Below are 24,119 nucleotides of genomic sequence, written 5' to 3' on the forward strand. Positions count from 1 at the left end.
CTGCAAGATTCCTGCCCAGTTCCGACAACTCGGAAATCCTCTCTTACAGGCACAGATCAGAGAATCCGACTCATTAGCATTAAACTGCCATAGGCAGAAATCTCTCCATAGGTCAAATTGAAGATGCTTGAGCCATGCTAGTTCAAAAGAGATTATGGGGGCACTAGAGAAAAGTCTCAACCTCTTGTTACATCTCATACTGAATTTCTTTGCAAGAATGGAATGGCTACTAGACGCACCATTACCACGCCTGACTGCCTGTAAGGGCAGAAAGAGGAAGTGCCGGACTGAGAAAAGCACCCTCCTTTCACAGCCCCCCGCCCCTAAAAAGGTTCTGGAGAAGGACTATTGACAGACTGAGGTTAACTGCTTTGAGAGGGCTGCGTGGGTGGACCCATTGTCTTCAAGTTCAAGCCTTTTCCTGCTGAGACTGCCAACAGCGATGCCAAATACAACAATGGTTTTGCAATATGGATAAATGTCTTCCAGACTGAAATGAAAAAGTCTTGTAACACAGGCGACTAAACACTAAAGAGTCATGCTAAATAAGCGTGACGTCCAGAGCGCGGACATACGCATGCATAACACACACGAGCATAACAGTGATAGGAAGTGCTGTAAGACAAAAAACCAAAAACTTACCTTCACTAATTCGGTTTTGTCGTAATCTTCCCGATGTTGGTAAATGCACTGACTAAGAACACCATACAGTTTTTCCAAGTGAAATATATTGAAGTTCTTAGTTACCACAGTGACAAAATGCAACAGTTGCTGAAGGAAAAAATGGAAACTACAAGGTTAGAAGAGCGCAAGATCTTTTGAATGGGCTCGTCATGTTTTCAGAAGCTAAGCAATAACAACACAACACAGGTGACATCCTACCTTCTTCTGTTGTTAAACAAAAGATGAATGACACTTCAGAGAAGAGATTAAATCTCTCCCAAGATTTAACTGGAGAAAATGAGTTAATTTTTCACACTTCAGAGAAAAGGAAGGCTTACATTTCAGACAATATTTCATTACTAATCAATCTATCACATCAACGAACATAACTGCAAAGCAACCGCTTCCAGAACAGCAGGGAATGACACAATCCACTTTGTCGTAGAGTTGCTGTTGCATTTCATTAGAGAAACTCTTGCTGCAATGCAGGGCACCGTAAAATGCATCTTTGGAAGCCAGGCTACCGATCTTCTAGATACAGCTGTGCCAGCTGGAAACGGAAGCATCCGTAGGTGCTCGCCTTTACCCGTTAGCTGGACACGTACCGTGCCTACAACTCTGCTGGCAGAACACACTGCTCGCGTGTCTGAAGCAGGCGAGTTAGCTCCTGCCTTTCAACTGCGGAGTGGATAAACTAGCAGAGTGCCTCTGCCTGTAGCAGATTACCAGTCTCTCACACAGTCGTTTCTGTTACCAAAGATGTGAATGGGATAATCTCTGGGAAAGCAACAACAAGCTCATGGCAGCGCCTTCTTCCACTGCAGCGGCTGTTCAGTATCTGCGTGTCGTGTGAGGCTGTGAAGATGTAGCTTAAGAGAGCAGCCACACCAAACGCAAATATTACTGCCTCACAACTGCCCGTCATCAAACTCTGCCTCCCTCACATCAGCTGCCACAAGATTTGAGTATTCCCCCCAGCTTCTTTCTATACAACACACAGGTAAAACGCACAAAGACCACGCAGCGTGCTTTCAGCTGCTGCAAACAGAAAAGGTAGGATGTGACAGAGGTGTAGGGTCAACATCCCCTGTGAAACTATTTTGAATTGCTGCCACATAGACGACTCCAGGCTCTTCTGTATGTCCATAAAGTTCTAGGCCTATTCCCAAGCAAATAAACAAACAAAATAAACCCCAAACAAACAGAACCAAGCAGCTATGCTTTGGAGGTTCACCTCGCTTATTCACTGCAGGTGAGTTCCAAAGAGGCTCTCTGGCACGAGCCGCTAGTTCCAATGGCACCCACGTTAATGAAACAAGTTTTCTAAAAGATGCGTTTCCTGACCGTAGCTCTCCTCATAGCTGAAACATGTATAAGCTGCAACATATAGAAGGGCTCTACCGTACCTCTTCTCCAGTGGGCAATAACTTCAGAGCACGTGCTATGACTCTATGAAAAACCTATGTGGCTTCTCTGCATACACAGGCAGGCATGAACAACAAACCCCCCTGAAACCTGCTTCCTTAGGAAGCCAGCTTTAAAAAGTTAGTTTCACCTCTACGAATTAGGTCACAGCTTAAAAATGTGACAGAAATTGTGTCGACAAGCCCCTTCGCTCACCAAAGGGGATTCCCATCTGGTCACAGTCTCCCCGCACAGGGGAAACATCCATGTAATACTCCCTTTCTCATCGTAAGGCAGGTAAACAGCAGCCCTCCTCTGCGTTGGCCAACTTCCAGGACTCCGACCTAGCAGTTCTCCTCATTTTCCTCACTGCAATATCCCCTGAAGATCAGGTCCTTGTTCTACCCTCTCCAATTCACGCAAAGGAACCCAATTTTACCCCTTGCAGCTAGGCCCATTTTTAACCCTTTTCCCAACTGTAGCCTAGGACAGCAACTTCTCTCCTACGATGGACTGGAAAACCTTTCTAACACCGTAACTCCACGCAATGCAAAATTCTAACACTGGATTTTGACAGAATTTCAGAAAAGTACCAATTAGTATTTTATCCATGATGAGCTTTATGTCAACCTGCTACCTTCAGGTTTAAAGTCACCACTGCTAGAAATAAAGGCCCTTTTCAGGTTCCTAATAAATGAAAACATGCAAAAGCCAAACCAAACCAAAACCCCCAAGTCCATCATAAAAACTCTTAAGACACTAACAACCAACAGTACTAGCAGGTTGTCAGTGGGCAAAAAATTCAAAAAAATTCAACAAGCCCTTTTACATTAAAAGTTTGGAAGAGAACCCAGTCTCCTAAAATTTAGTTCGTCAAAAGCAAGAACAGCAGTCCACACCAGGTGTGGAAACACAACAGTCACGGTCCGTTACAGGTTGAGTTGTTTCACAAGCTATATAGCCTTCCCATAGATTGTTTTAATTGGCATTGCTTAACAACTGACTTAATTTACAACTGTACAGGTAGCAAGGAAATGTCCTACTTCGGTATTAACAAAACTGAATTTAGACTTACTTTGAGCTCATAGTAATCCACAATCACTCGTTGTGTGAGAACTTCCACTGCTGTCTCGACACCTATCACCTGTTGCTCTTCTACCCGAGAAGATCTCGCATGAGGTGTACAGTGTACCCACGAATCTGGAACGACACAAATTTCTTCAGTCAGGATTTCTCTTTATCTGGAATACAGTTGTAAGTCAAGTATCCTCTACCTGGAATACAGTCTCTCTGTGCAATGAGAGACAGACCCGTTAGCATTTTTTCACTGAGAAACGCTTGGCTTTTACTTTCCTTCTGGCAGAAGTCACTGCTCCATAAAAATTAGAAACTCAGACACACAAAAAAAAAAGGCACTAGAGAAAAAGGCAAGGTAAAAACAGGAAAAAAACCCAGTCACGTTGCCATTACAGCACTGTATGGTGAAACTCCAAAGCCGTTTCGGTTAGGAAACACATCTTACATTGCAAACATTAGGACATAAGTCTTCTACTCCACATGTGACTCTGGGTCCACACTGCTTGAAGCACAGCTTTTTAACTTATGCTGCTCATTACTGGGAGGAAGACACTCATCCAACAGAAGAACGTCAACGATTATTTTTCAGTTAGGTACCATTCGAAAAACAAACTTCAGAATCAAAAACCCAGCAGCTGCAGAAAAACATGAGTTTGGCTAGCAGAACTAGAGGGGCAGCATCATCATGCAAGAACACGGCGTGCTGATTTGAGAGCGCTACAACAGTAAGAACAGAATGGAATTACAGAAGGCTAAAACCTAATAAATAGTGTAATCCTCCTCCGGAAGAAAAAGGAACTACATGACCTGCTTGATCTTTCACTTACCATTTGAACCTCCCTCTTCAGAACTTCCTGCTATTTGGCAATCCAGCATTTCACTCTCCTTTCTTAGGTCTGAACGTTCAGGAATCATGACGCTCTTCTTTTCAGAAGCAGATTTAGCCACAAGGAGGGCTCGCTCTCTTTCGTTTTCTGTCCCAGATTTATTTTCATTCCCATTTTTGTGTCGTTCTTGAAGTACATTTTCATTTTCTTCCGTAGAAGACTCCTGTGCGGACCCGACTTCAGGGCGATCTGTGTTAGAAACACGTTTTTCCGGGGACTCTTCATCACTCTCTTCTTCATTTTGGTCTTCCGGAACTTTATTCTCTTTATTGAACTGAAGATTCCTCCTCTTTGCTGCGATTCTTGAAGACCCTTTGTTCCTTCTGCGTTTTCTTTTGGACATATCTACAAAGAGATATCAGGAGAAGTAATCCAAAACTACCAAAACAATTCTTCCTTCAAAATCCACCGTCCTCATCTCACTTGACTTACAAGGCGCTCAAGTACCATTGTCTGTTTCCCTACAATAGGTCTAGAGAAAGAGTTCCAAGTTCATGAGGTCAATTTGCTATTACATTTTAAAAAGCCAGCTGCAGAACCTCATTGACAAAACCATCAGCTTCCAGATTTTATGAGCAGAAAAGTCTTACTTTAGATAGGAAATATTACCGCAAAGCAAGGTTATTAGGTGAAGTTGCTTCCTGTCTTATGACGTGAACTAACAGGGATGAGCAACGGAAAAGTGTTTGGAGACAAGCCCTTCTTCAAACCTGTTACAAAGCTGTAAACGTCAAAAGCTAAACACACGTTGGGCAGAGTTAGAGACAATTTTAAGGGAATATTTGCTGGAGAAAAAGTTGTCTGTAAAGACTTACACCTCATATGCTTTCTGATGCAGTGAACCCCTTGTTTAAAACAAACTTCGCATTTTTGCCTTCCCGAAAAGCCCACCATTCTTTGTATTCACGGAGTACTGCACAAAGCATATGGGTGAAGTCAGTGGCAAAATTCCCAGTCATGCCAGTGAGACCAGGAAACTTCACACCATGTCATGCGCTTTAACTGGAAGAGACCCAGGTCCCCTTGTTCTTTCATGGCCTTTTCACAGGAAAAAGTGAGGAAATAATGATCTTTCCTTTACATATCTATTATCATTGCTCCCCTATTTTTTTCCCCTTTCCCCCCTTCAGTCGGAAATCACAGGAAGAGGTGGCATAGATGTTAGCATTTGAGGGCAGGGAAGGGAAAAATACTGTTTCATGTAACTGAAAACTAGGGGAGTATTCAGAAACCTGTTCTGTCACAAGAACAGAGAAGCTACCAGTGAGTTTAGCACCTTCTCCCAGAAAGTCTGAAAAAAATGCAACTTGCCATTAGAGCGGGGTGTACTGGAATCCACAGGCGCTGCTGGCATCTTCGTTTTTTCGTTACACTGTGGGTCCGTTTTCTTACGCTCGGGAACAGAGTTCTGCTTTGGCATTACGTGGTAGTAAGATGGAGCATACTTGGAAGAGCTACAACCTTGCAATAAAGAACAGGTAGCAAAGAACTGTGTCTTGCATTGCTGGCTACAAGTACTGAGACAAGTCTTAAAATCCTTAGCATCAAAAACCATACCTCTTCTCTTACGAGATTCTTGAATTTCTTCACAGCATTGCTCAAATTCTTCATCCATTTCTTCCCTTACTATGGCGTAGGCAGTATCTCTCAAAGTACAAGCTCTGTGCCTAATGAGACGATCTGAAATTTTACAGTCGGAACTGAGTATGTTCTACCAGCCAACGAAATCCTTTGCTCTTTCCATAGGTAGGTTCTCAAAGGTTCTCCCACTCAATATTTTCATCATAACAGCATGAAAGTTAATTATTAAAGCAAAAGCACTCGTTGCTGATCAACACTTCTATCACAATTTCATGCCCAAGCAGTTTAATGCTACAGCATTTACAACCTGGCAAGAAATGCTCTCTGTGGATGCTTAAAATGATCTAATCCCAAGTCTACTGTCCACAGGCGACATTTACCAATTCATAGATTTTAAATTTTCTCCAAATTAGGGATAAAACCACATCCTCACCTCCAGGATCTTTATCTGGGTTGTACTCTAAAGCATTGCTACAGATTAGATCGATGTCTTTTAGAAAATCTCGTGCAGTTAGGTACTGGTGCAAGTCAATTTTAGAGAGAACTGCTGAAAGGTCCATGGGCTGTTTGATAACTGCATCATAATCGGGCACCTACAAATGAAACGTACGTGCTCAGAGATTTAACATAGTATCGACCAAACCTAATTATTTTAATGAAGTCAAACAAAGGATTTCTTAAAAACCCCAAGTATTTACGACATGTCCAAAGATGCAGAAATGAACCAGTTAGTTGCTTGAAAATAGAAGGGCTGTTTCAACTGGCTTTGAAGAGACAGGCCAGAAGAGGGAAAAACAAAGCAGGCAGGTCAGAAGCATGTGTGGGGCAGAGAAGGGAAACGACACCCAGAGTGGGATTCATTTCACGTCGCTTCAGAAAATCACAGCAAAGAAACCTTTCTCCGTAAAGCCACCCGAGAGTCTCTTTGCTGTTGGCGGCAAGAAAAAGGCTGCAGGAGCTGCACCTTTGAAGTACCTGTCCTACGCATCTACTTTAGAATGAGACAACTGGACCCAGAGGTGCTGATTTCTTTACTCAGACCCCGAAAGGAGCCTAGTGACTAGTTTAGATGAGGACAAGAGACCTAAGAAGTGTATGGGAGGACGAAGAAACCACACAGCCCTTATGGTTGATGTTATACTGAGAAGCCCCAGACAAAACAGAGAACAGAATCTTAAAATTTATTTTAAAAACTGCTGCTTCTATTCCTGTTCTCACAGAAACTATTGACAGTCAATTAAAGAGCCTTAGGCTTTATTAAAACAGTCTTATAGATACTGTTGATAATTATAAAGAAAGACACCTCTCTGCTTTCCAGTGCTGTAACATGCCGACACACCAAAGCCTTTTCATGAGCAAAATGTCTTGGCATTTGGTCTAACTGGCAGTTGGACTAGATGACCGTTGTAGGTCCCTTCCAACTGAAATATTCTAAAGTTCTAAAGACGTTTCAGAAGGAACCTGGCGCCTTCAGCAAATACTCAAATAGCAGACATTTGAGAGCTTCAAGGAGTCAGCAAAAGTAAAAGCAAAATTCACTTCCTGCTTCTTGAAAAATCAGAATAGTACGGTCCTGCAACCAAAAGACAGACCTTCCTACAAAGAGCACGCAAACACTGAGAAATACAAACGCGGAAAAATTATGAATACACACAGGTACAATGGTATTACAGATCAACACTAATTTACCTCCTCTGGGTCAACAGGCTTTGTAAATGCTCTGAAACGTCTGTCAACAGCAAGTCTGTCAGTCACATCCCTTAAGAAAATCCTAAGTTCACGCAACGTATCCTCCTCCTGCTCCTCCAGCTGTCTCATTTCTTCCTCTGTCAGCTGTCGAGGCTTAGGCGGCGGTGCTACAGGCAGCACTTCCAACGTCCGCCAAGCTTCAATTATTCAGAAAATTTTAGTCAATTGATGGTACTCAAATACAAGTATATGAAAAATTATTGATAGGAAATTACCACCAAAGCAAATACTGTATAACTACTATCTTGACAGTTAGCAACGTTTTATACGTAGAATATCCTCACCCGTGGTGTTTTTTGATGCAGGAGGTTTAGCAGCTTGATTCATAATCAAGTCCTCAAAAAACGTTCTTCTTTCTTCATTATTAGGCAACTGGATCTTGAAAACTTCTTCATAACTCTTAATAAACAATTGTTTTATCTAAAGCATGAGGAGAAAAGAGATTTCAGCTCTAAGGCCACACAAATCCTTATTCTATTCCAAAAAGACGAGTACCTTTCTAAATGAAACTGAACAATCACCTGGATAAGACAAACTGTGAAAAGTTATCTTCTTGGCCTTAAAAGGCTGGATTTTCATGGGTTAGCATGGCAAATTCAAATATCTTCTCTAAGGAACGCCTCTAGAGTTAAAGCTCAATGAAGGGACCATATGATACACTGATAAAGTGGTGACATTCACCACACCCAAAGACTGCTTGTTTTGTATTTACCTGCCTTGCTGTCCTTCACTTTGAATCTTTATGGCAGCTATAGAGGGAACAGGCAGGGTTCAGGAGACAAGTGTGGGCTTTTTGGTAAGGTGGGTTTGGGTTTGGTTTTTTTTTTAAATTAATTTAAGTGAGGTGTCTGAAGTTGCACACTTCCAAGTTTTACTCCATTCTTCAATCCCTACTACCAAAAGGTATGGAAAGAATTTCCACACTTATTTTAGAAGGAATTTATTAACAGCACAAAAACTTCTGTAGAAAGTTAAGCCCTTTCAAAGCATTTGATGATAAACACATCTAGGTAGCAGCTCCCAACCCCGCCCCGCCCTGTAGCTGAGACAAAATAATCACAGCAGCATATTCACATTTTGAACACCTTCCTTTAGTGCACACTCTCAGATGCCTAGAAAGATGATAAGCCTGTACTCTTACTGAATTGTGTTAAGTACAACTAAAAACTGATTTCCAAGTTACTTAACAGAAGTTGCAACTTAGCTTTCTAATTTGTAAAGCTTTCACCTACAGGAAGAAATTGGAACTTTTATTAAAGAATTTAAATGTGAAATTACATTCCATCATTAACAGCGTGACCGTCATACTTTTTCAGTAAAAGTACCTTTCACTTGTCAGTAAAAATGTTTTCAGTAAAAATATCTTTTTCCCATTTACATTTCAAGCACCGTAGATTCTTGACTAAGTACATACCTAACCATCTTGAAGTCCCTGGAATTACTGTCTGAAGTAAATTTATACATCTGTCTAATAAGCATGAGCGTGTGAGAAGGGGGAAAAAGTTGTGTCCAAGCCAACCTCTTTACTCAGAAAACACTGTAGACAAATGGTTTCAGCATTGTTTTGTCTGAGCAAACTTTAAGAGACCTGGCCAGGGTGCCTGAGTACTAACAGGATGAATTTGCTTAAGAGTGCACAGTACTCCAATGTTTCAAGGATTTCTAAATTAACAAGAAATTAAAAAAAAAAAACCACATAAGAAAAGTATGGACAGAAGTACCTCTTCCGGGAGATCTGCGTAACACACATCAGATGTTGCAAGCAGCAAAACTGGAGCAAATGTTGGAATGTTCTGCAGCAGTGTTGTAAAAGTAGCTTTCAGTGTAGCTCCAACAGTCTCCCACCACAAATGGATATGTGGGATATAAATTATACTTGGTGCTGTTCTTTGAGCTTCTTGCATCAACTGGTAAAATGAAAGCTTGGATAAGAAAACTAAACCATGTAGAACAGGCTAATAACTAACTACGTATCAGTCAAACTAACTTACGAAATAGGAGTACGCAAAGCCAAAACGTCAAAAACAAACCAACAACAGAAAAACTCCTTACCAAGGTAAAATTTTCACTCTGACACAACTATAGACATTGCTCTGCAGACAGAAACAGACCTGAATCTCTGCCTGATTTCAAAACTACTTAGGTGTAAGAAAACTCCTGAAGAGCCTCACAGCTCCGCTGGTGTGGTGGCGTGCCTGAAAAAACAAGACTAACCCTTCAGCAAGAGGCATCAGCCTGGGTAAATCGCGACACGACTGCCACTACACCATTTTCAATTCAGAGCGGGCACATATCCAAGTCAGTCTGGAGCACAGGCTGAGCAAACAGAGACCTATGTGAAAAGATGAGGGCTGACACTGTAAAAGAAGCCTGCTCGCAATTCATAATTTCAAGCACATTTATAAGAGGTGACCAGTCTTCAGCCTGCCTGAAGAGCTAAATCACTCACAGCCTCTCATTACCAAAGGATCCATCAGACCAGACTGCGTGCTTTGGAAGACCACAAGCCATTGCCTACAGATGGTACCTCAATCACAGAGGAGGACACGCATCTACCGCATGAAGGAAGTGGCAACAGTCCTTTCACCTGACAAATTTCTCCATGCACCCCTTTCAGATTATCAATATTCAGGGAGTTCCTGTCACAAGATGGGAAGCGCACGTGGTATATGCGGGCAGCGACTAGACGTGGTAGTTATTTGACTGCAGATGCAACCATCACGTAACAAAAAAGGAATTGTTCCTCTTACGTGACAATTGAGTACCCACGCATTTCATGTGTCCGTCCTTACTTGTACAGCTCTCAAACGCTGCTACTAAAGGTCAAAATATTTTAATACAGTGATGCCAAACAACAAAATGGATTTCCTGCCTAAAAGTGAAAAGGAAGACAGCACTAAGTCTGCTTATATTTAATTTTCCCAGTTCAGAAAAACACACCAGTGTACAAATGTAAGCGTTCCAGGAATTTTAATGCTTTTACATAAAGCATTATACAGCAGTAGAAGCTGTATATGTACATGTAAAAAAAGAAACACTTCCTTTCCCCAAAACCTTGACTGCCTCACAAATATAATAAAAGAGGCAGCTACAAAAGTGCGTGACGCACAGTCAGGCTGATGCAGAGCCATCTACTGGGAGCACAGAGCCTTAAGGAGCAATGAAAACCGTTTTCTGGATCCCACCAAGATGGGCAGGATTTCTTGCCATAAAGAGGGCTTTATTAGCAGCACCTCCCAGCTTCCCGAGCTGGTAGCAACATCCTCACTGTTGAATTTGGAATGGAAAATACGGCCACGTACAACACCCTTAATTCGGTATCATTCGATCGAGAAGAAAAGTGGATTTTCAGACAGAAGTAAACAGAACAGCACATTCAAACCAGGCCACCTCCGTTAACAACAAATTTTGCTTACTTCACTAGCTTATGTACAGTTCATGAATCCTACGAGATTAAAGAGGAAAGAAAGATACCTGTACGCATGTTTCTTCTGGTGATGTGACGCTCACAAACAAAACAGATAGGCTTAGTGTATAAACTGGAAACTTTTCCAAGGCATGTATTACTGCAGGTGCCAAATAAGCAGCTTGCCCACATCCTGGCTCTCCAACTAGTAAGAACCGTGGTCTGCAAGCTGTTGGCTGGTAGTAAGCATTTCTAGAAAAATAAGAAGAAAATAAGTTTAAAAATGAAGTGATAAATAGGCACACAGATGTTAAAGGTTTTTTCCTGTACTTTTTTTTTTTTTTTTTTTTTTTTTTTTTTTTTGTAAATACTCTCCATATTCCAGTAAATAATGAGCTGGTCTGTGACCAGGAAGACCAGCAAAGACCATTTTCTTACAAACTTGTACCACACCTGCCCAAAGAAATCCTGCCAATCCCCAGCATGTCTGCTATTTGTTTGGCTGGGTTAAGTAACAGCTCTTAAATCACACGGGGAGACTGTCCAGCTAAATACACACACGACAACTGGTCAGTAACCTGATGCGGGAGAGTAACAACTCTCTCTCTCTCAGCACACACCAGCCTCGATCTCTTCACCACCCGTACACACCAATTTTCAGTAGGTCTTGAGTTTAAGTCACTGTGAGATCTCTACATCTGCCAAGTTTTGCTGAAATTCAACCATAGTTACTGGAGACAGTGGGAAGGAAGGAGCAGAACAACATTTCAATTAACATGGGCAGTGAAACACAGTAGCTGTATCTGAAGAAGTACACAATTGGATTGGTTAAATTACAGCAGTACACTAAATACATGTAAGATTCATGTTTACTTTGTTCAGTCATTCCAGTCGTTTCATCTTTGAATTGTGTTTTAATGACCTAGTAATCTTGCTTTACTAGCATGAAACACATTTGCGAAAAGCATTTGGTTTTTCCACCACTCCCTTTGCTGGCTGAAGACAAAGATCCTAGAGACCTAACCAAGCTCAGCAGGTCAGAACATTTTCTGGACAGGACAGCAATAGAAATTGAGAAAAATAACTGACCCAACAGTAATGACAACAATCTGGTTTTTCAACTGTTGGCTTGTACAACTTCCACATTAACATGTCAAAAGATTAACATAAATTTCATAGGTTAAAGGTACAAAATGCAGACATTGTTTTTCTCACAGCGTCTGAACAAACCATGTCTCAATTTTGTTTCTGCTGCATAATTTGCTACTAGTTAAAACAATCTTGGAAGGCACAAGGGCAAAAGATGGCTACACAAATCCATACAGGTTTTATCATTAAAAGGAGAGACAGCACATGCGTTTGGTCTTGAGTCTTTCCAGGAATACCATGGATTAAATCAACACATTCTAATACTCTGCGGATCGCTTTGACTGAGGAAACAAGGGCTGGGCCGTTCAGTTTGATGGGTTATGGCAGTGTACGCCATTAGAATATTAGTACCCAGCTGGATCTTCCTGCTTACTTCTTGCAAATATTGATCACCCCCGCTACACATTTTACTCCTTCATCTACCACCCCTCACACCAAAACCATTTATAGACCCAGCCATCTTAAAAAGGTAAACAGAAAGGGGACAAACATTCACCTGCTGAAATTGAGGAATTTTTCCTTTTCTCTACCAAGCATTTCATCCATTGGCTTATCTTCAAAGATTGATGGCGATTCCTCGTCACTGTCAATTGCATCATTTCTTAAAACACGATTTAAATTGTCTGAAAGACAAAAGAGGTTTGTTAACTTTCCTGAATAGTCCATCTCTCCCCCTCGCGTTAAAACAGCGATTAAATTAAACTCTAGATCAGTGCTGGAAACCCCTCATCTTGTATTTCTTCATTTGAGGGCACACGCTGAATGCTATCTTCTGAAAAGTCCATCCTACCACAGATCTAAGGACATTGCACAAGTCTCTACAAAGCTGTCCGACGTCCCATGACTTGCGTAAGGTATATCTCTCCGTTGGTGAAAACTTGGAGGTTGTTTCCTTAGAATAAAGATGATTAGGAGCAACTTGTGTAGTTAGTAACTACTCCTGAAAAACCCAACAAAGCCACTTCTTTCTGCAGCACGTTCCCCCACTGGAAGTGGGGGAATTCAGTGAACACGATGGCCACAGACTTCCATTTGTCTACGACTAGGGAGTCAGCTATACAGACCTACACATCTTTTAAATAAGGCTCCTCAAACATCACGGAAGGAGGAGATAATGGAAGGCAGGCAACAGAGAGGGAATGCAATTACTAATTCCCCCAGCCTCTCTGCTTTTCTTTTGCTGGTGGATTTCTGCCCCTATTTTACCAATGCAAACCTATCTCCCAGCTCTGCCGGGAGTAATACTGGTAGGATAGTCTCAAGGGTTTAGCATAATAACTAACTATTCATGGATCTCCATTAATCAGGAGTGCAGTGAGTTTATCAAGTTATCTGCTCTCACCAACTGACAGACTAAACTTGACCAGGCCTCATGCAGTCGGGAGCATCAGCTCACATATACTGTGCAAGCCAAGCCCCAAAGTATACGCTACTAAAACATTCTGATCTCACGTGCATGTGTACAGTGTGATGCACAAACATTTAAATTAAGAGATTATGGTTAAAAATCAGGATAGCTAAAACAGGATTTAGCTTAAACCACTTACACTTGTACCGTGGTCTTGACGCTCCTCAGACAGGAATTAGAAGCATTCATGTAAAAATGCCCTTCTCCCCCCATTTAAATACTTCTTTTGAAAGAGGTGCCTCATACATTAAACCTTAAGCCCATCTCTACAAATGATAAATATGATGCTAGCTCCTGTCAGAAACAGGGTGCTCTGGTAGAGAACGCATATTTCTCTACTGCGAATTGCGAGTCATTCACAGCTCCCACCCAGCACTTCAGTTTAGAATCCAGAATAAAAACTATGCACGATATTCCCGAAATAAAGGCGTGCACATGCATATTATAAAATTCTACTGTTATTGCAGCTGAGAGGTTTGTGTACGTTGATTGCACAAATCAGAAGTTTTTGCTTTGGCAGAATTGTAAAGAAATGGATGTTACTGTTATACCTTGCTGTTGGTCCTTCTTTAGCGCAAGCTCTGCATGGGGAAACACTCTCTGCAAGGCTTGTAAAATTCTTGCTAGTGTGTTTTCAAACAGTGGTTTTGAAATAGGTGATAGCGCTTGCCCAGGTGAAGCCACAGCCCTCTGTGAAGCCGGAACAGTCTTCTGCATAGCCATGACAAAATCCTTTGCTGTTACTTTAATAGAAGCGGTATCTAACTGCAGTTTCTCATTACTTTGGTATATCTGGGGATAGCGGCGGCGCAAAGCACAGAGGACAGCTTCGGCACATAAGGATTTAATATCAGCACCACAGTATCCTAATAAACAAAACAAGAATCAAATGTTACGTCAGTCTCGGGCAACACAGAAGTCAAGGCCAAGGTTTCCAAAGGGCAACACTGAAAGACTTTGTATGCAGCCAAAAATTATCAGGCTAAGAGAGAATTTAAAGAGTTACTGCACTGCAGAGAAGTTTTGTTACATGTCTCGCGGCCTGATACCCTGCACGTATGAAGCAGCCTCCTAATCAAAACTTTGCTCCTGAGGAAGATGCCCCAAACCCATCCAATGTTCTGAGAGACAACAAGAAAATTAAAAGAAAAGAAGCATCTAACTTTGTTTGCTCTCAAGGCGTGCCAGCTGCCTCACCGCCTCGCTCTGCAGCAAGGCACAAGAGCTCGGGTACTGCCTGGTACAAGCTCGGATTCCTTAGGACTCAGTCACATGCAGTAACTCACTTTCTTTTCAAACTTACCAACACATTTTTCAGCTAGCTCTTCAAGAAACACGTCCAATGGCTTAGGGGTCCAGTCTCGTGTGTGAATCTTGAAAATCTCTTTTCTAGCCTGGAAACAAAATGGTTGCATTTTAGTTGGTCCTAAGTTTTCTCTTCAAAAAATCCCAAACACCACAAAACCCCAAACCCCCTCACATTAATACAAACACTTTTCTTCTCTGCTAACTTTCAAGTATTCTGAAGTTCAGTTAATAGGCTCTCTTCTTTTGCAAGCAGGAAATTTAATAGTTCTCTACTTGTCACATTAAACTCTTGCTGGGGGCCTGCAGTGAAATGGAAGCCATTTATAGCTTCCAGAAAAAGCACGTTTCCACAAGTATGAGACACCTAATGGTCCTGAGGAAAAAATTGTAGTAAAAAACCTCATCTGCAAACAGAGATTTTTCATCAAAGAAAATTCTTGCAAATTTAGCAAAATTTCACGGTGAGAGTCTCATTAGTTCATCAAATTTGCTTTTCTGCCAGTTCATTCAAGGAAAACAGTCCTAGCACTACATTTCAAATTGCTACAATTACTACAAAGAACAACAATAATTATGACTCAAACTACTGTCACCGATTCAGAAAATGTCAAACGTTGCCTATCTTCATCTCCGATCTGAGCAGGACTTGCATTTAAGTATTTCCTGGTACACAGAATAATTATGGCACATTTCTAGAATTCTGCCACAGTAGGGAATCATGCGTTATATCTGTTTCATGGCACTTCCTCTCCCGTTCCCAAAAGCAGGTAAACACTGGAGACAAACGTTTGTGTTAAATACACTGCTCAGTGTATATTTTTGGGTGGCTGTATACCTAGTTTTTCATTGCTTAGCTACTGCCATTGAACTAGAAGCAGCCCAAGCCCTGCACCTGTGCAGTGTACTTCACATCTTTGTCCAACTCCCTCTTAATAAGTACCAGTAACAATCTCAGATCCCCAGATACTTATAGGTATCTCCCAGCATACCCAGCCTGCGAACAATCCAACACTGGTACGTCCCCTCTCCATTCATAAACCAAGAACCGAGAGCAAGAGCACTTCAGGGAGAAAGTGCCTCAGTGGATTAGATAAGTAAGCAAAACACGAATCACTTCAGCAATGAAAAATTTTAATTCGCTCCAGCACCAGCCTTGATAAAAGTTTTTGTTGGCAAAAAGGCATGCTTGTGTGCACACCACTTCTTTCATTTTCACAATGAGAGAGCAGTAATTTATAGCTAATTCAGACATCCATTCTTACTTAAACATTTCCGTGACTAGCCGCATCCCATTTTCTCGGCTGGTCCCAGCGAAACCAGAACTAAGTATAGAACTAACTACTTGCTGAAATCCTCTTAATCGTATATATTCAGTACCAGATCTGCCCTCCGCAGTACAACGCAGTCTCTCCAGATATCCCTCTTTTGTGCAACTTGTGCAATACTGATTCTGACTTTAACTGCTCCGTGACACTGCATCGGTTACGTGGTTTTGCTATAAAGATGGGCTTTGTCACATTAGCGTTAAGGTTGAGTTTTAAGTTCTGACCTCTTTATTTGGCAAGCTGAAGAGGAACTCTCGATCAAAGCGTCCGGGTCTTCGTAAAGCAGGATCTATAGAATCCAGTCTGTTGGTGGCTCCGATTACCACAATCTCATCTCTGCTGTCTAAGCCATCCATAAGTGCCAGAAGTGTTGATACAACAGAGCTAACACAAAAATATAATTTTCGTTCACTGGTTTAGTAAACTTTGTTACGTTCTACGTGACCTTCTCCAATGATCACTCAAAAAAGACAAGCTTCTATTGATGAGATGCTGATTAGCGAAAGACTCATTTTAAGACATTACAAAAATAGGTAAGGTAACACAGGCCTTGTGCTCATATCAAGCTTGGTGAATTGCTTTCAATTATTGCTTAAAAGTCATCTGAAATTTAGTACCACTGACTCACTACTTTTCAGGACAAATGAATCTGTCACATAAAGTTAGATAGGTTGTGGTCGCCTTTTCACAAAGATCAAGCAGCTTCTCTATAGATACAAAAAGCGTACTACCTATGAATTTGGTCTTGTTTACTGGACCGTACAGGAGCAAGACCATCTATCTCATCAAAGAAAATAATTGAAGGTCGCATCCGGTAGGCCTAGAATGAAAACACAGGAATATTGACATAAGGAAACCAGCACTATCTTAAAGAGAAAATGCATGAAAAACGTTATGGGTGGGAAGTCACCGGAACTAGATTTTCCAGACTAGCGTCAGGGATCTCTACTAACTGACCTAATGGAGTAAGCAGCACGAGTAACAGAAGACAGCAGCCTGTGTCAACCCACTGAGACTGGCTGACAGGAAACAAATGGTACCAGCAGTTTCTACAGCTATTTGGCAACCACTGAGAACAGAGCCAGGACTTAATTCAGTCACAGGTTTGGGAAGCAAGCTTCCATTAGGAATGTAAATGACCATGCTTTCAGCCCACATCTGTTTCCCTCTGATCTAAAGCCACCATCTCTTGCCTCTTGCAACCTTTTTTGTGGCTGGGTTTTTCTTTTTTTTGGCGGGGGGGTGGGGGGGGGGGAGGTGGGGGCTGCTTTGCAAGGTTTTCTCGTTTGTTTTGTTAAACTTTCCCAACGCATCTCAAGATTTCAAGCCCCTAAAAAACCCACTGAAAAAGGAAACACTCACAAACCCATTTCAGTGGAAGGAACTGACAAAACACGAAAAGGAGTGAGTTCTTCTTAAAAATTTTGACCACAGAAAATTGCAGTTACAGCTCGGACAGAACACACGCACATTTCAACCTTACCTGATCAAATAACAAACGAAGCTGTCGTTCAGACTCCCCCACCCATTTACTCAGGCAGTCGGCACCTTTTCTTACAAAAAAGGCTACTCTCCTGTCACCTTGGCTACATTCATTAGCAAGTGCACGAGCAACCAGTGTCTTTCCAGTCCCTGGTGGACCATAGAAGAGACAGCCTCTGCAATTAAAAAAACCAAACAGATTCACCTAAGAAAAACATCATGGAAAAGTACCTATCACAGCCCCCATCCCTAAAACACACCACTCTCCTCTCCTAACCAAAACACTTCATGTATAAGATAGGGTAACAGCTGAAGCATGAGAAAAGTCAAAACAGGTGGAAGTTTTGCATTCCTACACAATTCAACGCGGCAGTAACCAAAATGAATAAAGAGGGTAACGCAGATACACAAAACCTTGAGAAAAGACCATCGTGTCCCAGAAGGACACTTCCAAAACTGCTGACAAACTAACAGCGGTGATTACAGCACAGCGGAGCCAAACAAGAACAAACCTCAGCACAGAATCTGAGACTGGGCTAACTTACAAATCACCAGTTCATTCTTCAGCCATACACTGCGTATTCATTCTTGTTTTCACAAAAGGCAAGTTTTGGTAGTAAGGCATTTCATTCTCCCTTCAAAAGCTTTAAGTTACTGGACTTGGTCTCCCAGACCATCCATTGCTGATGATAAACGAGGAGGAAAGCTAAAGCTGGGAGGGTATTCTGCATTTCCAGAGAAATATAGCCATCAACTAGAAAAGCCAATACGCTGCTGTTTCAGAAAGAATTTCAATGAATAAAAAAGCAAAACGCTGAAAGATTTGAAAGCAAAGAATTTAAAGTTATACTTCAATATACCGTGATTGAGTTTTGCTGACCAAGAACATCTAAAGCTAGCAATTACGTCTCTAATAATTTCATTTCATAACACAGAACTAATTTAGCTGTGTAAGAAGTGGACAGATTCTTATTTTAGCCCAAGCACAACAAACACTGCAACGTTCTAGTTGCAAGTCCTGTCAATTGTAAAACTGACCCTTGAGCACTTGGAGAAAAAAGAGAGTCAGTGGGAGAGACAACTGGACTTCCAAGCAACAGATTACAGTCGACTACCAGCAGATGATTCCTTCCTGCTTACAAACTAATCAAGTTGACTTGTACATAGCACTTAAAACAAAACCACCCCAACCCCACCCGTGTAAAGGCAAGACACTTTGAAAGTGTATTCTCACCACACAGTAAACCTTTGAACCTACCTATATTCTGGATTCTACCCATTTTTAAGAAAGTACTTTTCACGACTGCTAAAATCCCCCTCAACACTGCTGAAAATTTTGAAGCCTGGAAACATATTGATACCTCAGCTGAATATTCTCCTGAAAATGGGTGAATCAGAATTTATAGTTTTAAACAATGTCTGTTACCTTGGAGGTTGAATTTTGAATCTCTCAAAGACTTCTGGGTAAAGCAATGGAAAAACAACCATCTCTTTTAGAGCTGAAATGTGGTCAGAAAGACCACCCACACCATCAAATCGTACCTACAGAGAATTCAACAGAACACGGTTTATATGTTAAAGAAAGCTGCCGCCTTGATAAGGTTCCATCAGAAACCGTAAGTCAGCACAAAGGAAGTGTTCTGGGCAATTTTCAAATCACTTGAGAGAAAGCTGTAAACCAAAGTGGTTGTAGGCAGCATGTTATCAAACACTTTCAGAAACACTGGAAACATCTCACTGACACAATGAACTAAAAATACTTACTGAACAGTCTATTTGCATTGGATCAACGTCAGCCAGACTTGCTCCAATTTTCATTCGATCCTTGTGAATTCCCTTTAAGTCACCTTTCTGAAAGTTCACTGGAAGACACCTGATTTGAATTAAGGAGAAAGAGAAAGAAAGGCATTTTCTAACTCAACGTGCAGCTAGAAGATTTCTGCTTTTATCATGATGGCAAGTGAACAAGGTGAAGACGACCTTATAAATGAGCATAAAATTCCTGAAGAGTTAAATATTCCTTCAAATTGGTTTACATTTAATGTCCATGAGCAAATAAAGGAAAATGGTCACTCCAGGCATTAAACTGAGTTTACTATTTTCACAACTCTTAGCACGTACGAATATCCCGGCCTGTCCACACAGCACGTATATGAATGCAAGCTTAGAACAAGTTATTCCGTATGTGGAGACTGTGAACTGACCTCGATTTGTGTGATGGAAGAACCCCCAAAACACACTGACATCTTTCAAAGATTTTTTGCTTCTGCCTTCAAAAAGTTACAGCCTGAGGCGATACTTATTTCAGTGTGGATTAACCTTATAAAGGCTGCCCAACCACTGCTGGTCCTTCCCAAGGACTTTGGGATGTGTGTGCCAGAAGACGCACTTGCCTGAAAGACGTCTGGCTGAAAACTTATTTGTTAGGTTGTTACTAAAGTAGTTTTTCTAGAGCGTTTGTTAAGTAACAAAACCTCCATAATTGCCTCTATTTATAACAGTTTCTGTTATGGTGGGTTTCTTTCTGAATAAATTACTGTAAAGCACAGGAACAGTAGAATATTACATTAAAAAACCTACGTAAGTGTTCCTCCCCACATTCCTGCCTAGAAAGCAAACTGCTTATTAAAAATCAATTCTAAAAGTCCAATGTTAGAGAGTCCAGTTGCAGTTGTCGGTACCAACAGCTATGATTAAATATTGCTGCAATTTAGAAACTGTACAAGATGAAGGGGATAACACTTCATGGTTAGGCAGATGCAAACTCCTCCCAGGTAGATTCCTCCCTCCCCTAGTCTCCAATTACATCAACCTTCTTAAATCTCGGTTACGGCTGTGCTTCCTATGCCTCTCAAAATGCTCTTCATCATCAGATGAGGGCGATGAGGAAGAGGATGTGGAATCTCTTGTGTGGACTGCGTGTCTCCGTCTGCAAACATTTCAAACAAACAAGTAAAAAAACTGAAGTACACACTAAGTAATCTCAAATTGCAAGTGAATTCTATCTCAGAATCTACTTTGAGATCTATTGAGTTTCCAGATCGTTGTAGTCCTTATGAAACCGATTTCCAAGTCCATCACAAGATTTTTCCTTGTGACAGCAAAGTTTAATTTTTCTTAGGAAGGTAAAATGTTTAACTATTTTGCAAAGAAATTTCATAAACAAAGTACTCATTTTGTCCCATCTCTCTCTCTCTCTCTCACACCCAAATCGAGTTTCACTTAGCAATTACGTATCCACTCTGTGAAACACAAATTTGGCTTCAAAAACCCTTCCTTCCATAACTGTCTGCTTTCAAGGATGCTAAACAAAATGCTCCTATCTAGCAAGCCATGGCATTCTCCATGCTCTCATTGCTTACAGGATCCAAACCCCCTTTGTCATTACTATGGCAATTTATAAGTTATAATTGCAGTTTACAATTTACAATTTCATTCAGCATTGTTCTTGTTTAAGGATAGTTTCATACAGAAACATTAACTGATTCCAAAGAGAAACCAGAATCACTATTGGAGTGATTAAAAAACCATAAAATCCACTAAAACTTCCATACAGGCTCTCCCTCTAACTAAATTACCTTCAGTTTCCAGAAAATAGTTTGTATCCTTCAAGATTAAATAGTCTAAGGTTTTCAGAGGGAGATTCTGGCTTCAATTCCAGAACAAAAGACTTTCAGTTACACAATCTCAGCCACAACCTCCATAATCACCTTATCAGTGACCACAAATACTGCATTTTTTAAAATCTAATGGCTAATAAAAAGTATAGTCTCTCCCCTGCCCCACCCCCCGGCAAGATTTGTTTTCTTTATACCCTCAGACTACCACAGCAATAATCATACTATGAATCTGTAATTACCACCAGTCCGACAACCTTTGAAAGCATTATTCAGTAATGCGACTGACAGCACCATTGATAAATAAGAACTATCGCTAACCGTACACCAACCTTTTAGTTCTTTTGCAGCAAGAGCCTTGTGACTGAGCACTTCTAAATGAATCTCTCCGTCTGACAGGTGAAGACCGGCCCGAGAAATAGATCTTACGTTGTCTTGGTTCTGTTGAAAGCAAACAATTTGAAATAACATTACAAACAAGTGTAAGAGACAGCAGGATAGTGCAAGAGGCAGAAAATGTGACATGTGTCCCCTATCTCTAATTTCAGGGGAAGTTTCAAGTGATTTGGGGGAGGGGTGGATTTTTTTAATAAATCAGTACACAGCAGAAGTGAAAAAACACACACCTGCTTTTTAAGGACAACTGAAAACCACAAGAGTAAGATTATCAGGTCTGTTTAATTCCTATTCCTTCAAGGGCACATAGGTCATTTTTTTAATGAAAACCAACAATAAGTATGGCAAATGGCAAGGAAATATAACGTGCACAGGATACATGCCTTTAATGACATTTACTTGCAGAATGAAGGCAAGAAATTTAAATAGAAGTTGAGTGTGTGTATATATTGCCATTAAAAAAAAAGTCACTTATATGCAAGAAACTGGCTCTTAAGAGAAACCGTGCATATAACCTACTTGTCAATGGAGCTTGATAGCGCTGAACGGTTTTCCTCTGTCGAAGGTCATAACGCTTTCGAGTGTCTTCACCGTCATTATCTTCTTTCTCTTCACTTTCTTCTGATGAAACTACCACACATCGACATAACATTAAACTGCTTAAGTACTGCTGCAAATTACATGAAATTCAAAACACACTACGCAGATGCCTATAGGTTTTACTATTACCTTCACGTTAGTGACACAATAGATCGGAAAACCTGCAAAAGCTTAAGAGCAATTTATGCAAGACACATTCCAGAAATTACAAAACACAGAGGAGCAGACATATATTGTTCTGGCCTTGGCGGAATTGCTGTGGGTGATTTCTCACCAGTCTTAGTAACACCAACTCTGTCATCTTGCTTAGCTAAGATGCAGCTCCTATGAAAACCACTATTTCAGAAAGTAATTTCTGGTTATTTTGCGACAGCGTTTCAAGGAAATGTTTTGAATGCTCTGCAGTGGTAAGACTAAGCATGGTCATCTAGCTCCAAGTCCTAGCTCTGCCACAGATTACATGAGCAACAATGGGCAAGTCACAGCTTTGAACTTCCCCAGTCAGAAAATGATGTCAAATGCATACAGTTGATGCCACTAGCTTCTGCAAAGTAACTTAAAGTTTTTGCACAAAAGTTGCTAAGAATGCAAAAACCAGAGCATGATTATCTAGCAGGTTCTTCATAATACCCTCTCACATTAATAGCTGGACACCAGGTGAGGAATGTGCGTGCTCTGTTCACCTACCTGCTCACTAAAATTAAGTCAATCGTATTCTTTGGAAAGCACCACCCTTTTCTTTCTTCCCCCCAAAAGGTCACACTGCTTTCTGAATGCAAGATGAGTTACACAAGATAGGCAGACAGCACATGGAAACCTGAAAAATTATTTCGGCATCACTACCATCCTCAGTCCTTGGTACTCCAACACTCCTGCCACAGAGGCGTGAATTTCTCTGCTTTTCTGCTCCGCTAGTCCTTCCCCTTGCTCCACTCATCTTCTTTACACCAACACTGACACACTTGCCCCACTCCTTCCTGGCATGCTTCCCATTACAAAAGTCTATTTTAGTTTTTTCCTAATTTAAAATGCCAGAGTTTTCACTTTCACCACCAATGTATCGCCCCGTACTCTTATTTCCCATTCAACACACTATTTCTAATTCTTTTCTACAAGTCTCTCCTGCCTAACACCATGAGAGCCACCCACTGGAACCAAGCCATATAGTTCCTCCCTCTCGACTGCCAATGCCTTGTATTAAAGCTGCTCTTATTAAGGCCTCGAGCTGATATTCTCCTAACTAGATCTCCAAATGATGAGGTAGCTGTCCTTCTCCCTTACCAGCCAAATAGCCCCTGGCACACTTGATCATGTTTCTTTCTGTTAATGCCTTGCCCTACCTTGGTTTCTTTAGGTCTCTGGCTGGGCTCCTCCTGCGGCTCCAGGTGTTCTCTGGCTGCTCTGCGAGGAGCTCTGATCACCAAGGCGCACACCTGGGAGCCACAGGCTAGGTCTCAACTAACAACAGGCCTAAAACCAGGCCACAGACTGTTCTCTGGCCTGTTCACGGTTAGGAACAAGATCACCCCAGCGCACATTAACACCTGGACATCTAGCTCGACCCTTTTTGTAGGCCTCCACTGCCAGTGGTCCAGCCTTTCACAGTCTGTGTAACACGCCCAAGATGCTGCCCTCGCTGGGTATGGCGTACATCATCTCTCATGCTCCCCACAACTCATCCCGACGGGTTTCACGCGGGGACACTGGGGCTGATGGCTCTGCTGGGACAGCCCTGGGAGGGGCCCAGACAAGGAGGCTGCTCCTCCTTGATTTGAGGCCTTCATTTGGGTCCCTGCCTGCCATTGTGCACCCACCCCTGTGCTCCTCTGGCCTTGTGCAGATAGGACTTGGACAGGCTGATGGCCCTGGGATGAGCCTGGGAGTAGCACGGCAGGGTATTACTTGGGCTCCCCCTCCTGCCACGGGCTCTCCGAGCTCCCTTGGGGGTGTGCAGAGGAGGTCTGTCACAAAACCTAACACTGATCGGCTCAACTGCCGCCACATCCTTTTCTGTCCTTAGGCACAGTCTCACCCCCTGCTCTTCCATCCAGAAAGCTCCTCCAAGGA

The 24,119-nt window shown here is 41.7% G+C and overlaps 1 protein-coding gene across 1 annotated transcript in view; it reads right to left on the minus strand.

Moving 5' to 3' along the window:
- Positions 1–24,119, minus strand: part of LOC142593017 (ATPase family AAA domain-containing protein 2-like) — a 31,034-nt gene that overhangs the window by 1,128 nt on the left and 5,787 nt on the right. Inside the window, exons 7-27 of the mRNA XM_075706157.1 lie at positions 21,972–22,082; positions 21,389–21,497; positions 20,252–20,368; positions 19,204–19,312; positions 18,866–18,981; positions 17,441–17,615; positions 16,689–16,777; positions 16,182–16,341; positions 14,628–14,718; positions 13,876–14,190; positions 12,413–12,539; positions 10,836–11,019; positions 9,083–9,268; positions 7,646–7,781; positions 7,302–7,498; positions 6,046–6,205; positions 5,589–5,711; positions 5,343–5,492; positions 3,972–4,376; positions 3,143–3,267; positions 643–771 (exon numbers count right to left, since the gene is read on the minus strand). Of these exons, the coding sequence (XP_075562272.1) occupies positions 643–771; positions 3,143–3,267; positions 3,972–4,376; positions 5,343–5,492; positions 5,589–5,711; positions 6,046–6,205; positions 7,302–7,498; positions 7,646–7,781; positions 9,083–9,268; positions 10,836–11,019; positions 12,413–12,539; positions 13,876–14,190; positions 14,628–14,718; positions 16,182–16,341; positions 16,689–16,777; positions 17,441–17,615; positions 18,866–18,981; positions 19,204–19,312; positions 20,252–20,368; positions 21,389–21,497; positions 21,972–22,082 (3,314 nt within the window). The remainder of the gene's footprint in view (positions 1–642; positions 772–3,142; positions 3,268–3,971; positions 4,377–5,342; positions 5,493–5,588; positions 5,712–6,045; positions 6,206–7,301; positions 7,499–7,645; positions 7,782–9,082; positions 9,269–10,835; positions 11,020–12,412; positions 12,540–13,875; positions 14,191–14,627; positions 14,719–16,181; positions 16,342–16,688; positions 16,778–17,440; positions 17,616–18,865; positions 18,982–19,203; positions 19,313–20,251; positions 20,369–21,388; positions 21,498–21,971; positions 22,083–24,119) is intronic.

The sequence above is a fragment of the Pelecanus crispus genome, chromosome 2 (assembly GCF_030463565.1).
Source record: "Pelecanus crispus isolate bPelCri1 chromosome 2, bPelCri1.pri, whole genome shotgun sequence".
NCBI lineage: Eukaryota > Metazoa > Chordata > Aves > Pelecaniformes > Pelecanidae > Pelecanus > Pelecanus crispus.